Raw genomic sequence first — 16,505 nt, 5'->3', positions numbered from 1 at the left:
GGCGCCAGCTCTATAAATGATCGACAATGATTCGTTGAATGAATATTGTATGATGTACTAATTTTTCTTTAGATAGTGTGATAGCTGAAGATAGAGTGATAGACTATACACTATGACTGGATTGAACTGTTAGAATAGCCTGTCATCCATGGGCATAGTTGCCGTTTAAATAACATACATTAATACGGAATCACCTACGTTCAGGGTACCGTATGCCGCCTATTTGGAATCATTAAATTTAGTAAACTCATTTCAATTTTCAAAGTTTTCTTTGAGGCTCAGAAAAACATTTTGATCAACACAATTAATTATTTATTTTTTTTACTAGCATAGCCTTCTAATAAAAAAATGTGTTATATGTTTTATGGAGCTCCATATCACATCATATTATTCAATACAGATACCGTCCTTGAATCATCATATTAGATTGCTTATTATATTGACTTGCATAGATATTAGAGTGTACACATCCAACTCACTGATTCCAATCTTCAAAGTAGGCCTATGATAAATATTGTGCTGAAGATAATCGCTCCTTTGCTCTCAATCTCTACTCCAAATATGATTTTTCATGAAATCCGTGCGGTACGGTACCGTAATCCATGTCACTATATGCTGTGGAACAGTGCAAAAGTTATTATATAATGCAATGAACAATACAACCTAGGGTTCTCAAGTTCATTTCAAAAATAGGAGATATATAAAGAAAATCATCACTTTTGATCAAATGAGAAGTAGTAAGTGTCTTATTTTAATGCTGAGGAGAATCACTGAAGAATTTATAGATCATAATCACTGTATTTATAGTATTTGATTCTCAACTAAATTCCTCTTTTTTACAGATTAAATCGCAGAATCCATTAAGAAACAAACAGCAATGGAGCTCCAAACACCTGACCATTTTGCTACCCATAAAGATGCAGTTGAAGATCAGAAGAAGATAAGGGCATCAAGAAAGAATCTATATTTAGCAGCAATTAGTGGTTAGTAATAGAGAATAATTTTCAATGATTAAGTTGATAAATCTGCTCTCTCTAGAAACATTTTCCTTGAAACAAAGTACGATATTATTCAACCTTTGTCACATCTCTATACAAGCCATGCTGATTGATGAATTTATTTCAAATTTATAATAATATTGATGTATTACAAGAGTATAAAAGGAACATGATGTAGTTAATACATGTATTAGGCTTACATGTATATACAAGCTACAGTAGTGAACATCAAAGCTTGGACAAATTTCAAAGCTGCACTGAAAAAAATATTTTTACGTAGATCGTCAATGATATATCATTGTATATTTGATTATATAAATCACTCGCTAGTTATTTACCTGCTAGCACAAAAAGACACTAAAATTGGGGAGAGCGATTGAACTTGAAAACTGGAGTTCAGCTCCCAGCTAATAAGTGCCAATTAATTTTTAACTATTTCTGTCAAAAACTATCTTATTATCACTTGAATAATAGACTAATAATTAGATAAGATATATGGATCATTGAATGAATCTACAACTACATAATAGTTATCAAGAGTGAATGATTTTGAAATGTTTCCAATTTAACAAAATTCTTATTATCAATTTTGTTTGAAAAAATGTGGAAACTTTTATAATTAGATGAATAATAATATAATGATTCGAAATGATCAAGAATATTTGAAATAGGGAAAAACTTTTCGATTAAACAGTATATACGGTAATAATAGTATTTATGATAATTCGAGATGTGCAATAATTAGGTACTCAACAATATTGGTCACTTACCTTCGAATTGTCCTGTTTTGGAGTGCACTTTGGGAAGAATGACGACCTATCATTAATTCTATACACATTTTGCCATGCCTCCACAATTTAATGTGGTCTGTGTAATTCATATTATTATTACATCTCACAATTGATAAAAAAGTTGGATTTCAACTTAAAAAAAGGAAATACATTTTTGTTTGCATTTCTCTATGACAAGCTATGAATCCAAACAAAATAATTATGAAGTCAGTAGTCAACTCATGATTTGATTTGCAAGTGGAACATTTAATTAGCGTTTCAGTTGTAGACAGTTTTTGAATGACATAAGTTGTCGAGCTAATAAATTGAATTATCTCTACAACAATAATATTTGAAATACAAATAATGAATTATGAAAGATGAAACAATATTGAAGACGCATCACTCTCATATAGTTTATAAGCTGACTCAAATAGTAACAATATCAGACAGTATTGTAAAAATTCGAAAACATTTTGTGAATGAATTTGAGAGTCCTACACAGATTAATAATAGCCTATACCATATTCATATCGAATAGTATTAATGCTACTGATAAGGAATGTAATAATATGTTTTTCTGCGAAACACTTTCATTCTGATTTATCTGACTATAAATTCATACAGTTTTTTCAATTTAAACTTAGGCTTCTAGTTGAAATATTTTGTGTCTCATAATACTCTTTCAATCAATGGGTCAAGTCTTACTAACATTCAAATTTTTGGATTAAATATAGGCCTACATCAAATCTTTATTGAAATCTCCACTACTCCACAGAAAGTAAATTAAATAATCCGTATCTGATGAAAATATCACTGGACAATGATCATATTGGGTACCTACGACAATATTATAGTGAAGTAATGTATGAGGTTATATTGAAATTTTCAAACCCATCCATCTCAAAGTCAGGTATACGGTAATCACAGCCCTGTAATATTATATGTGGTTCTTTCAATATTTAAGGAGAAAAGACCACTTCATAGTAGGCTATAGCTGTCACCTTCAAGATACGTGGTCTTCTATGTTTTATCAAGTAATGTAGGTGTAGTTGAATATATTCCATATTTTGTGTTTCATTAAAATCTTGCTGTATTGAATCCCAATAATATACTATTCAGTACCCACTGCAATAACTACTGTTCTGATTGGCAACAGCTGTTCTCATTCACAATGGCTTATTCCTCATTGGAAATTTGTTAGATGGTAGGCTATAATATTATATTATTATCAAATAATATAATTATACTGTAATAACTGTTCTGTTTGACAACAGAACGGTAGTGGTTCTCATTGACTATTCTCGACTTGGAACAATAACTAGAAACTATAATTCAATAATTTTCCCTTACTCCTCAAATGTTCGAATGTTTTTCTCATTACTTGATACTTTATGAGTCCAAAAACTGAATCATCAATCTGAAAAGCTACCATTGCCACTTGACTTACTAATATTTTACTAATATACTATTTTGATATATATATATATATATATATATATATATATATATATATATATATATATAATGGTACTAGGCAAATAATATTTTTCCCTGTAAAAGAAACTCAATATTTTCCTTTTGGAGAGAGCAGTTCACTGCGCATTTCCTAACGGTTTTCAGAAAGATAGAAAAATAGAATTCAATTAAAACCAACTAGGATATAATAATAATTTTTCATGGAAACTAATTCACCACATTGTACTTGTACAAAATTGACTAAAAAATGTCCAACAGCTTTGAGCGAGTGCCAGTTGTTTTTACCTGCATTGTATGAATTGTCTATGAATGAATTCAAATTCAAATACAGAATGTTTTTATTGCCGAGAACAAAAATACATGTTATTGATAAAGTCATTAGGTGAACATTATTATACATATATTTTGCATGCTCATACACATATTTATAAATAAATCAGTTTTAAGTTGACAAAACAATAATAAATCAAATTACATACAATAAATCCAGTACAACAATTTATATAATATACGGTATAGGCTAATACAATATTTCACTTATTAATAAAAATACTGGGTTGAATGAAATCTATAGATTACCGTACTGTGACAAAAAAACCTTTTGCTGAATTAAAACTAATTCGTAATTATTCTGATTGTTGTGTGTGCAGCAAACCTAGCGCTGTCGGCATGTGGCTGCTGCTTCGCGTGGACATCCCCGGTGATCCCAAAGCTGAAGCAGCCCGGTTCGCTGATCCCTCTGGACGAGTTCCTGGGCTCCTGGGTGGGTTCGCTGCTGATGCTGGGCAGCGCAGTCGGCCCGTTCATCGCCGGCATCATGATCGACGCCGTCGGTCGCAAGTGGACGCTGCTTGTCGACAGCGTCGTGCTGCTGGTCGCCTGGGCCATCCTTGCGTCCGCCCAGTCCGTCTGGATGCTGTTCGTCGGCCGCTTCATGTGTGGCATTGCTGTCGGCATTATATTCATGGGTGTTCCGCTCTATATTGCTGAAATTGCTGAGGTGAATCTCTATAATCATTAATATTAACCAGCATTAATTTATTGAGCAACTGTCACATTTATTATTTATATTAAAAAAATAATTAATCATAATTTGTTTATGAAAATAGTGAGAGCTCTAAGCCTTTTTTACATTCCCAATCATTATACAGGGTGATTCATAATTATGGTAAAATAATTTAATACATGATAGTAGAGGCAAAAATAAGAAAAAAAGTTACTATAAACATATATCCATAAACGCTTCATGAGCGAGCTATACAGGGTGAAAGATTTCGCCCGGGACTCAGTTCCTCTGGTGAAATACACCGATGCTGAATTGTTTGGGGACTAGTTTTTGAAAAACTTATGCTGGATTCATATGGAAAATATCTGAAAAATTGAATAAAACTAGTCTGGAATCTGTAGTGTGAGTAGTTTTTGAGAAAAAAGTTGAAATATGCAAAAAATCTAAGTAGAAAAACACAGACTTCTACGTTTGATGCCCAATAACTTTCTTTAATGACCAGTAAACAAATGATTTTTCGCAATAAAAATTGTAGAGAATTTAATTCTGAAAAAAATGATGTAAGCTGTGTAAACTAAATTTGAATAAAAGTTGGATAAAATGTATTCTTATGTAGTACATTACACCACAAAATTTTCTGTTTTATGAGGAGAGAACTAATAACTCATAGGTTGTAGCTGATTGCAAATAGAACATTGATTTAAAGAACAGCTGTTCCAAAACAGCTGTTTTATTTTGTTTCAAATAAAAAAATATTTTAAAGAAATTATCAGCTGAAAATTATTTTAAGAAATATTTTAGCTCACTGTTGAACAAAAAAACAAACTGTAAGTTAGGACTACTGTAGCCACGCTGTGTTTTTTGTTTAACCTATCAACCAGTTATTTGTAACCATTTCACTTTGCTTTTGTGTTAAGTGTTAACTTTTTAAAAAATGGCAGGTAATTTTAGACATTATTCATACTCCAAATTAGCTGACATGCATTTAATGTATGGAATGGGACACTACTGTAATAGTACTGAAGCAAGACGTTTGTATCAAGAGAACTTTCCTAACCGAGTAAAAAATGGCAGGTAATTTTAGACATTATTCATACTCCAAATTGGCTGACATGCATTTAATGTATGGAATGGGACACTACTGTAATAGTACTGAAGCAAGACGTTTGTATCAAGAGAACTTTCCTAACCGAGTATGTCCAAGTTCAAGGTTTTTGCCACTATTCATCAACGTCTGTCTGAGACAGATTCTTTGATATCCAAAGAGCACATTTATGCAGGCAGACCCCGATCTAATAAGACTGTTGAGTTAGAAGAACAAGTTCTTAATGAAATTTATGAACATCCCGAGAAGAACACAAGAGAATTGTCAGTGCAGTTCAATGTCAATTAATCTATTATTTGGAGGATACTAAAAGAGCAACAATTACATCCATACCACCTCCAGAAAGTTCATACTCTATTGCCACGAGACTGTATTCCCCGTGCTGGTATTTGCCGATGGTTTTTAGTAAAATTTGTTTACCCAAACTTTTTAACAACCGTTTTATTTACCGACGAGGCACACTTTACAAGAACAGCTATCGTTAACGTCCACAACTAGCATATTTGGGTAGCTGAGAATCCTCATGCCATCAATCCCAATCTTCCACAACATCAGTTTTCAGTAAGCATTTGGGCAGGAATCATAGGAGATCATCTACTTCTGTTCGAGCTTCCTCCCAGGCTTAATGGCATAATCTACTAGTCTTTTGGTATAAGTTTAATGTCATTTAGATATGCTACTTTCATATAAGAAAAAACTTCTCATAAAAAACGAATATTTTATTTGCAATCAGCTACAACTTATGAGTTATTAGTTCTCTCCTCATAAAACAGCAAATTTTTGTGGTGTAATGTACTACATAAGAATACATTTTATCCAACTCTTATTCAAATTTAGTTCACACATAGGTTACATAATTTTTTCAGAATTAAATTCTCTACAATTTTTATTGTGAAAAATTATTTGTTTACTGGTCATTAAAGAAAGTTATTGGGCATCAAACGTAGAAGTCTGTGTTTTTCTACTTAGATTTTTTGCATATTTCAACTTTTTTCTCAAAAACTACTCACACTACAGCTTCCAGACTAGTTTAATTCAGTTTTTCAGATATTTTTCCATATGAATCCAGCATAAGTTTTTCAAAAACTAGTCCCCAAACAATTCAGCATCGGTGTATTTCACCAGAGGAACTGAATTCCGGGCGAAATCTTTCACTATAGCTCGCTAATGAAGCGTTTATGGATATATGTTTATAAGAACTTTTTTCTTATTTTTACCTCTACTATCACGTATTAAATTATTTTACCATAATTATGAATTACCCTGTATATTTATAACATTATATGTTTTTATCATTGATGAATAAATAAATGGATAAATTACTCATTTTGTCATTCAGAGTGCAAATTCAAATAGAGTGTCAACTAAATGTAAATAAGCTACGCAACTAGCTTATTTAGGTGTGACGCATATAGCTTTAGAAGGTGTGATTTTGCAGTTGAGAGAGTTATTGATAAAAAATAGAATATGTTAGAGGTTTGATGAATGGTAAAATATGTTTTGGAGATAAATGGAAATAAACTGGAATGGAAGATTACATTTTTAAGAAGTGATAAATTCATTCGATTCATCATTCAAATAATTAATCAATTTACATTATTGTGTAAGACCATTGAGAAAGGTACACAAGTATAATAAGTATGCTTATTCTGTGATAAAAATACACACTATGTACGGTAATATAAAACTCCAACTATAGAAGTAGCTACAACATAACTCGTATTTACTGTTTGTTATGAGATAAACCCTTGGATCAAAAATGTTGGCCTACCATTGAATTCCAAAATGTTTGGATAAAAAAGACTATAATAGTAATGACGATACTACTTGACAACATAAAAACATAATCTTCAGATTGTGAAAACGTACTTCCTGGGGGTTCATCTCTTATGATAGAGTCCCACGTTGTGAAGCCATTATGTGAAATGGTAAACCTTTGCCCCACTTGTTGGGTGATATTATGTAAAATGGTAAATTTAGTATATAAGAGCAGTTGCTAAAGTCCCTAATTTGCGAATAAATTTACAAATAGTCAAGGCCGTCCGGCTCGCAAAATTGCTGTGTTCAAACCGCAGCTCTAGCTCAGTGGTAGATACATGAATTTTCCAAATATATTTAATCACCACAGGGTTCAATGACTGGTGATTAATAATTCTTACCGCTGCCTCTGTGAAGTTCTTGAAGAATACCAATAAGGAAATCAAAAAGATAGTTGATGACTGATTATCAGTAACCATGTATACAATAGAGAATAATGAAGGCCAACTATGGTTTTTTCTAGTTGATCCTTAAAACGCTTGTCATGAATACAGGTATTCACCAATTTATCCTTCTGAAATTCCTTAGAACTTACAACGCCAGTTCTTAAAGCTCTCTGGATTCTTATATGAAATAACTGGAACCTTATTAATATAATTATCAATATGTTTTTTCTGGCAGACTAGTATGACTATCATCAACGGATGATAAGTACTGAATGCTCTTAATAAGATCGATATTAATTGATTCAATAATTTTATATGCTGCTGAATATTTTTTCTTGGTACCAAGACAGCTCAAACTGTATAGCACGAGATGAATTAGGATAAAATAAACTTCTATGATTTTGTATGCTGACATAAAACACAACATATATTCCCATAACCATATATAAAACAATATATATAAAATTTTCTTATATCTATAAATTTTCAATATATATATATATAAATTCTTTTCTAATATTTGAATAATTATCACAAGGTTTACTGGCATTCACAATTGTGAGCTTAAAAGATTATAAATATATTATATCTAATACTGATGCGTGGACTTCCAGTCAATTCAGAATTCTACAATTTAAAACCTGTTCGGTCTGTAGATTTAATAGGACATGCTTTGATCAATTAGCAAATAATAATTAATAAAATTGATATTAAAAAAATAAAATCTCAGGGTTTTTAATGAGTCCGTGCCATGCATGGAAGTAAGCTTCCTACATATATCAAATAAAATTCATAAAATGTTCTTATAAACTATATGATAGCACTCAACACGTTGCAAAATTTCCTTGATTCGAATTTATTTATATAGCGCTTTGATTAATTCCCCAACTCTTAACAAAAGGCCTTTATAAAACGAGCTCGTTTGATCTAACACTCACATTAATGATGTTCTTGACGGTCTCGTAGAATGAATTAATTAATTCCAATAATTAATTATGCAGGTCCTTTTTGTCTCGGCTGGGCTCGCGCGTGGTCCAGATTTCTTATAGATTTCTTTCCGAATTAAAGATATATTTATGGGAATTGATTACAATTACAAACTCTTCAACAACACCGAGTTCACAGATAAATAAACATTAATTACAAATAGTTCACATTTAAAAGAGGGATTGGCTTGATAATTTTTACAATTTAAAAGGAAGAAAGAACCCTAATTTCCATGTGTATCCTTTCAGAACGAGATCACAAGCCAGAAGAAGGTGGTTTTCAGAAAAAAATTATCTCTTCCTTGTACGATTTGTAAGCTTCTTTATGATTGGCTTTTAATTTAACAAACTCAATACAATTGGTTGCTTCAGATTCAGGGTTTCTTCAACTTTATAATAGAAAAAATAAATAAAAGTATTTATACAAATATATGGAGTGATTGTCTTAAACTATTCTGATAAATAAATCGCGATATACGATGCTAACATGTAACATATATTTAGTTTTTTATACGAGTTTTGTATACCCTTGATTTTTTGTACTTTTTTAGATTGTAATAAATATTTATGCAATAATAGTTGTCCCTATTTATTTACATAAATCTTCCTCAGTATATATTATACACCTTTTGTGAGTACAACTTTATAATTCAACTTGTACTGGTTGATCGAACAATCAGCTGATTTGTTAGGTATTGATTCAAATAACTATCAATTTATTCTAGATCGATTCATTTAAAAGTGTAAACAAATAATTCTAACCTCAAATGTACATGCAAACTTTTATTTTTTATGACCTGCCAATAATAAATAAGCTGCTTTATAATCTTTAATTCTGCCAATGGATCCTGATAGTTGTTGAATCACAATTATGCATGTTTTTTCTTATCATTTTAGATAATACGATTACTCTTTTATCACTAACAACACTCGATTTTACTTGAGTGGTTCTTTGACTAGGTTATCTTTCTTTTCCATTTTATAATTCTATTAAAGTTCAGTAGTTCATTTCAAAAATATTTTGTGGTGCTAAAATACCACATGACAACATTGAAGGTGGTTGTGAAACCTATGGCAATGGATGGAATAAATAAAAAAAATCGATACCGTACTAGAGAAAATAAATTGAGAGGCTAATGAATGGTGATTGATGAAAATACTTGCAGTAACTCATATTAATTCAAAGAATCGGTTAACAGTAGTGAAGTTCATTTTCTAGAATAGTTCTTAAATTTTATATAGTTCAAATATTTGTGTTTGTCACAAAAAAGTGATATCACTTTGAAGAATTGAATTTATGTTGAATGCACAAGGCTATACCATCAAATTCATGACCCAAGAGACTAGAATAGCGAAATATCATAGCTAGTAGCCTACTATCGTATAAAGTATTTGAAAATTACTGTGAGGCTCCGATAAATCTAATTGAACCACAATTATCCAATTCATCCAAATTTGCAACTAGTCACCACTAATGCTACTTTTCTTCTTTCTTATTTCAGGATAAATTGAGAGGAGCTCTGGGCTCTGTCATCGAACTTTTCCTGTCAGCTGGATTCATGATTGAGTATTGTGCTGGTCCATTCCTCTCCTACAACAACCTGATTCTTGTGTCAGTGATCTTGCCGATTCTGTTCATCATCACTTTCATTTGGATGCCAGAGTCACCTCACTATTTGCTGGCATCGGGCAGGCGAACTGATGCAGCCAAATCTCTGAGGTGGCTGAGAGGAAACATTTCACATGATGCTGTTGAGAAGGAAATCACTCAAATTGAGGTAAACAATCTTTCAATAACAATAAAAAAGCTCTAGTTGAATCTACCATTTTCCAGCGTATACCTTACACTACAATGATAATATTGCTATTGAATTGAATCTCACTTGGAAGGATATTTGAGAACAGGGATGCATGCTGATACTATAATACTTGTCCAAAATACACTTGAACAGGATATTTGTTCCAAATACACCAAGAATGTCACTATCGGTGATGATACTTGTGAAATGAATTATTGCTAATACAATATATCACAAATACTCAACAAAAGAGACTATTTCTATATTTTTTATGAACTTCACATGACAATTTCCATATTTATGTAAAAATTCACAATAAACATGTACCGTATGCTAAAAATACAACAATGATCGTTAGTGCAGGGGATACATTTTCTAAATACAGTACCTAATTTCTAAAAGTTTACCGACCCGTATATATTTCTTTAATTGAGGCCAAGTAGATCTATGAAGGTACCGTACAGAATACAGTATTAAATTGTAGAATGTTTTTGCATGCATCTCATTGCATAATTATATCACTACCAAGTGCAAGACATTGCATCACAATATCACATAATATTTCAAATATGGAAAAATGTTAGCAAAATTAAATAGGAGACAAAGCCAAATTCAAAATAATGATGAGCATTTGGGATTTCGAAAATAATCCTTAATTAATAGAATTTAATGAGGAATGTGGAATTTATAGAGTTCAAATGAAGATAGTTATATAGCTTGATTTGAAAGTTCAAATCAAGATTGAGACATTCATGGTAAAATTCAAATAGAGCCTATGTGAAAAGCCTTTATCAATTTTCATACAAAGAAGTCGCCGTAGGCACAAGAAGTCACCGTAGCCGTAAAACTAATACATTTTTCAACAAATAATTGAAAAATTCACACATCTGATATTTCCATGACACTTTTCATGCAATGCTAATGATTATTTTTTTTCTTTTCCAGGCATTTCTGGAAGAATCAAGTGAAAAGAAAGTATCACTGCGTGACTTGATAACAAACCGAGGCAACTTGAAAGCACTCTACGTGAGTGTCGGACTTCTATCCTTACAACAACTGAGTGGAATCAACGTCATTCAATTCTATGTGCAGCCGATTTTCGTGAAGACCGGCTCATCTCTGGAGCCGAAATACTCAGCCATGATTGTCGGTGGAGTGCAGCTCATCTCTGCCTGCTTCACTGCTCCATTGACCAGGAAGCTTGGCTTCAAGATACCACTGCTCATATCCGCCGCTGGAACTTGTGTAGCTCAGGTAAAACATTCACAATGATTAGAAGGTGCAGAGTAAATTTATTTCTATATAAGTGCTGCCTCTTATTCAGCCCATTATTCCATTCCTTGTGAAATTTCTCTGGAAAATGATCTTATTCTTCATTTCCTACAGGAGTTAATCAGTCACTGGTATTTTTGGGTGAGCAGAATAAGAAAAGTATGGTTATTTTGCATGTGAATCAGGTACCAATTGAGGTGGGTATTGATGTATTTCGTTAATATTTGCCTAAACATAATGTATATGAATGACCTGTGAATTAAGAAACAACAATGTATTCAGACACATTTGCAAAAATCGTTTCTGGAATTATTTTAGGTTTTTTAATTAAAAGTAGCCTATATAGATCTAGCTTAATAGGTATAATAATAATATCGAGTGACCTGGCTGGCTCAGGTCTGGTGTCAGAGTTTTCAGGTCGCAGCTGATCAATTTCAGGGCCTCTGACATGACCTAACGACTGCTTTTTAGGCAGCCAGCACCGACGACTTAACGTGTCCATCCGAAACACGGGAGTGGCCCGAGATAAATATCTTGCCCGGGCTAGGATTTGAACCCGGGCCTCTGAATTATAAAGCCAGCATCTGATCCACTCGACTACGGCCACTCCTTATCTTAATAGGTGGATCAGGCCTGATGGAATTTTCCTCATATGTTTGGAATAATATTTTGATTATCAACAATTCAAAATATTTTTTTCCATTTTATAAATACATTTTAAATAATGAGAACACAATATTCGTTGTTCTTTTCTAAGCAAATCGTTTTAGTTTTATTGATTAAAAATTCAAATTTCATAGCATCATCATCAATATTATTGTATGCTGGGTTGAGAACTTCAGACCCTCGTATAAGTGACCAATAATTAATATTATGATTATCATCAATAATATTTTAATACATGAATGTAGCACCCTCATCCTCAGTCATCCTAGATACTTTTATAGCTGCCTAAAAATAGTGCTTGAACAATAATTATTATTGCCATTAGAACTTTATGTATTGGATTAACTTTTTGCAATAATTCTCTAATTGATTATGACTATACTGTTTTTGAATTTTTTCACAGTGAGAAGATCCTGTTATATCAGGTAATTTAAAAATGATTGATTTATTCTCATTCATATTATTTCAGGTGCTTCTTGGAATCTACTTCTACATGGAAGAAGAGAAAATGGATGCAGTTGTTTATTTTGGATGGGTACCTATTTTCAGCTTAGTACTCTACATTTTCGTATTCTGCTCAGGTATGTTGAAACAAAGTACAACTTTTAAAAATCTCACTATAACATGATATTACTTTTCAATATATTTGGAATATGAGGGAATTTGATGGAATTCAAATCTTTGATAATGATAGATTGATTCTCTTTCCTTTTCCCTAAAATTTATGGAGAATATAAATTTCAGAATAATTTTTAGAATAATATATTATAATGAAATATTCTCTACTTATCTGACTCGAACTGAATATTATACTCTGATGAAGTCATAGATAGAAAATGTGTACGATTGTCATTTTACAATGTCAACTCTCATATAGGATACTTTAAAATCCATGCTTTAAAACTAGTTATGGAACGGAAGTTTAATTCTATATTTACAAGTATTTGAATCCATCCTCTTGAACACATAATAATTATATAAGTTGAAACGAAAATGATAGAATTGAATATTATTTGATCATGCATGCAGTGAAATTCTTCAATAAAGTCAGGTTTTTTTTATCGGGAAGTAAATTTGTATTTTTAATTGGAGACTTGCTAATTCTAGGCCTGGCTTCTAGGACACTGATTAAATCTAATGAGATTGAATATCTAAAGAGATTCATCAAAGTCATAATTGGCCATAACATTTAATATCCAATAAGTGTCCTAGAAACTGGGTATTTCTTTCTGAATTTATTATTATAAATAATGATTAATAAATTGGATTGTGTGAATCTCATTTTCAGATACGTTATGCACATAATATAATGAGTTTTTCTGTTATCAATATTTGCGGTTGCAGAGATCTTCGAGATATTTGATGACACATCAATTGAGATTACAATATATTCTTCTGATATCAAGAAAATTGCGTGCGATACCATGCTTATGAAATAAATTGAATCCTAAAAATTAAGCCTGGTACTATTTAATCCATGGAAATCATGTTTATATCAGTACCTCTCTAATACAAATGAAAAAAAAATTGGAATGGAATATATATTTATTAAAGCAGTAGATAGGTAGTATTCAAAATAGAAGAGCTGTATAACACTTTTCAATACCTTATCTTACAATTCAGTTTATTATTTTATCTTATAGTCCAACTCATCCATCTCATGAATAGGTGAATTATTCAAATAATTCATTATTAACTCTATAAAATCCAACAAAAAATTTAACATGTGATATTTTATAGCTATGTTCACAAAATATGGCTGTCTGACATATACTCTAACTTTTTTTAAATATATATTTTATGCATTCTTACAACCACAAGATGTTTTTTGGGCTCTGCTATTCTCAATTTCTATATTTCCAATACTTTACTCATATTATGAGGAATAGCTGGTGATATTATTCAAAAAATATATTTAAGAAAATTTAGAGTATATATGTTAAAGAGCCATATTTGGTGAACATATAGAGGTAGCTATAAAATATCACAAGTGAATATTATCATTTGAAACATAGTTAGATATTCTACTCATTGTAGATATTCGAGTTTTCATTCAGTGGTGGCTTTCGAATTGAGTTGCTATAATTTTAAATACATGTTTTCAGGATTGGGTCCGTTGCCTTGGGCTGTGATGGGAGAGATGTTTGCACCCAACATGAAAGCATTAGCTTCAGCTGTGATCACTTCGTTCACCTTCCTTCTTTCCTTCTTCGTCACCAAATTCTTCGCCAACATTTGCATCCGCCTCGGCACCCATTTTGCATTCGGCATATTCGGCGCCTCTTGTGGTGTCGCCTTCGTATTCGTCTACTACTGCGTGCCCAACACCAAAGGCATGTCACTGCAGGACATCCAGGACAAACTCAACAAAGTCAAAACTCCACCTGAGCCCACAAAGTATGTGACAAAGCTGTAGTGCAGATGTGTGCAACAAAAACATTGAAAAAAACTTTTACATCCATGTATTTTCCTCAATAGAAGATTACAAAATTCAACTCCATACATCTGATAGCAAGCTAGGAAAATATGTTCTCGACTTTTCATTGGAACTGAACAATCATCAAATGTGGTATGTGTTTGAAATGAGAGTGACAACTTCCCTAATTCGCATAACTTTCAAAAAATGTAATAATATAATCCCTTAAAATTGTATTTTAGTGATCAAAAAAGTATTGCTTTATTCTTCAAAAGATACAAATCATCATTGCTTCCAAAATGGACTGTGATTTTTTACATGTTATAATGTGACATCTCGTGGAACTCTTGGTATTTGTGCTATATTTTAATTTGTAACAGAACTATGTTGTTATAGTTTGAGTGTTTTATTTGTGACCTATATTTTACAATCATACATTTTGCATTTTGATGAGTGAGTGCATGTTGCCAGATAATTGATGTTTTAGTGTGTATGTCCTGAGTAGAGATGACTAAAGTTGACAAAAAATTGAATCAATAATAAGTGCTCAAGCGTTATATTATATTTTTAGTGGAAGTATACTTTAGATTTTTATTAAAAACTACAAATATAGGATATAAATATATATAATATTAAAAAATTGTAGGATATATATCATTTATCATTCACAAGATAATGTGAAAATTCAGTCCAGCTCATATAGGCCTACCCTATTTCCCAAATTTTGTGAAATTCATAAAACTGGAGATACTGGAACATACTTCCACAAATAGAATCTAGCTTGTTGACGTTTTTAATTTATTAATACTTTCCAATTCAAGAGAATGTAATTTGATAAATGAATGAACTTATTTCGATACACATAACTTTCTACGGTATCAAAAATCCTCGTCACTGGATTATTGTGATCTATTATTTGCCATATTATTTGTTAGTCAGTCATAATTCGCCTTGTCATTGTCTTTCATCACAATATAAATTTGTTATACAAAAATGTGTTGTAATGAACTTGGATCTTTGTAATTAAGGACATTCTACAATTCTCCCTAGTTCTTATAATAAGATTTCATGGAATTATATATGTATCCTATATCAGAAAATCGTTATTTACTTGAGTTATTCCAATCAATCATTCTAGTTAGTTGAGTGGGCCTACAGTATTTGTCATTTATTTTATAGAGACTTTATAATAATATAAAAGTTGAAAATTTTATTTCATGGAAATTATTTACAATAAAAACCCATATCCATATCATCCTATCATAACCTTATAATATCCACACAATACTAGAAATCCATATGAAAAATATTCACAGGTTATTGCAGAAGAAATTCAATTCTCTCACCCATGTTCTATAAATTAGAATTGGAACCGTTAATTCTATATAATGCATATTATTGTCTTCAATATAAATATTTCTAGAATCATGTGAGACAATAACCTATAATAATATTCTGCATGTATACATGTTAATCGAGAATTAATCTCAATCCACTGTGATTAGATAGAACCTTTCTGTATGAACTATGAATATTCATTATAATTTCTTCTTTCGTAATAATTTTTATATGCTTTTGTAGGTACTCCAGAGCGGAGCTCGGTGCCCCGATATTAATCATAAATTGGAACAGGTTGTCACTGATGTTGTGTTGTTGGTAGTATTTACTTTTTAACATTACAGGAGTAAATAGCACAAGTCGAACAAAATGTATCTTTAAATGGTTCGGTTTTTGGAATAAAGATATCATCTGAACAAGTACATTTTGTAAATTCTATCTATTAATACCAAATATCGGGGCACCA

At 31.4% G+C, this 16,505-nt stretch overlaps 1 protein-coding gene across 2 annotated transcripts in view; it reads left to right on the top strand.

The window, feature by feature from the left end:
• LOC111043437 (facilitated trehalose transporter Tret1) overlaps positions 1-15,914 on the top strand; it is a 44,224-nt gene extending 28,310 nt beyond the window's left edge. For both annotated transcript variants that reach the window (XM_022328390.2, XM_022328389.2), the window contains exons 3-8: positions 843-983; positions 3,898-4,247; positions 10,051-10,326; positions 11,293-11,601; positions 12,755-12,866; positions 14,391-15,914. In XM_022328390.2, the coding sequence (XP_022184082.1) occupies positions 878-983; positions 3,898-4,247; positions 10,051-10,326; positions 11,293-11,601; positions 12,755-12,866; positions 14,391-14,701 (1,464 nt within the window). In that variant the 5' untranslated portion in view covers positions 843-877 and the 3' untranslated portion in view covers positions 14,702-15,914. The remainder of the gene's footprint in view (positions 1-842; positions 984-3,897; positions 4,248-10,050; positions 10,327-11,292; positions 11,602-12,754; positions 12,867-14,390) is intronic.
• The last annotated feature ends 591 nt before the right edge of the window (positions 15,915-16,505 follow it).

This window comes from Nilaparvata lugens, chromosome 1 (genome assembly GCF_014356525.2).
Source record: "Nilaparvata lugens isolate BPH chromosome 1, ASM1435652v1, whole genome shotgun sequence".
NCBI classification, from domain to species: domain Eukaryota; kingdom Metazoa; phylum Arthropoda; class Insecta; order Hemiptera; family Delphacidae; genus Nilaparvata; species Nilaparvata lugens.
Note: the sequence above shows the minus strand (reverse complement) of the source record. Positions and strands in the feature narration are given on the sequence as shown.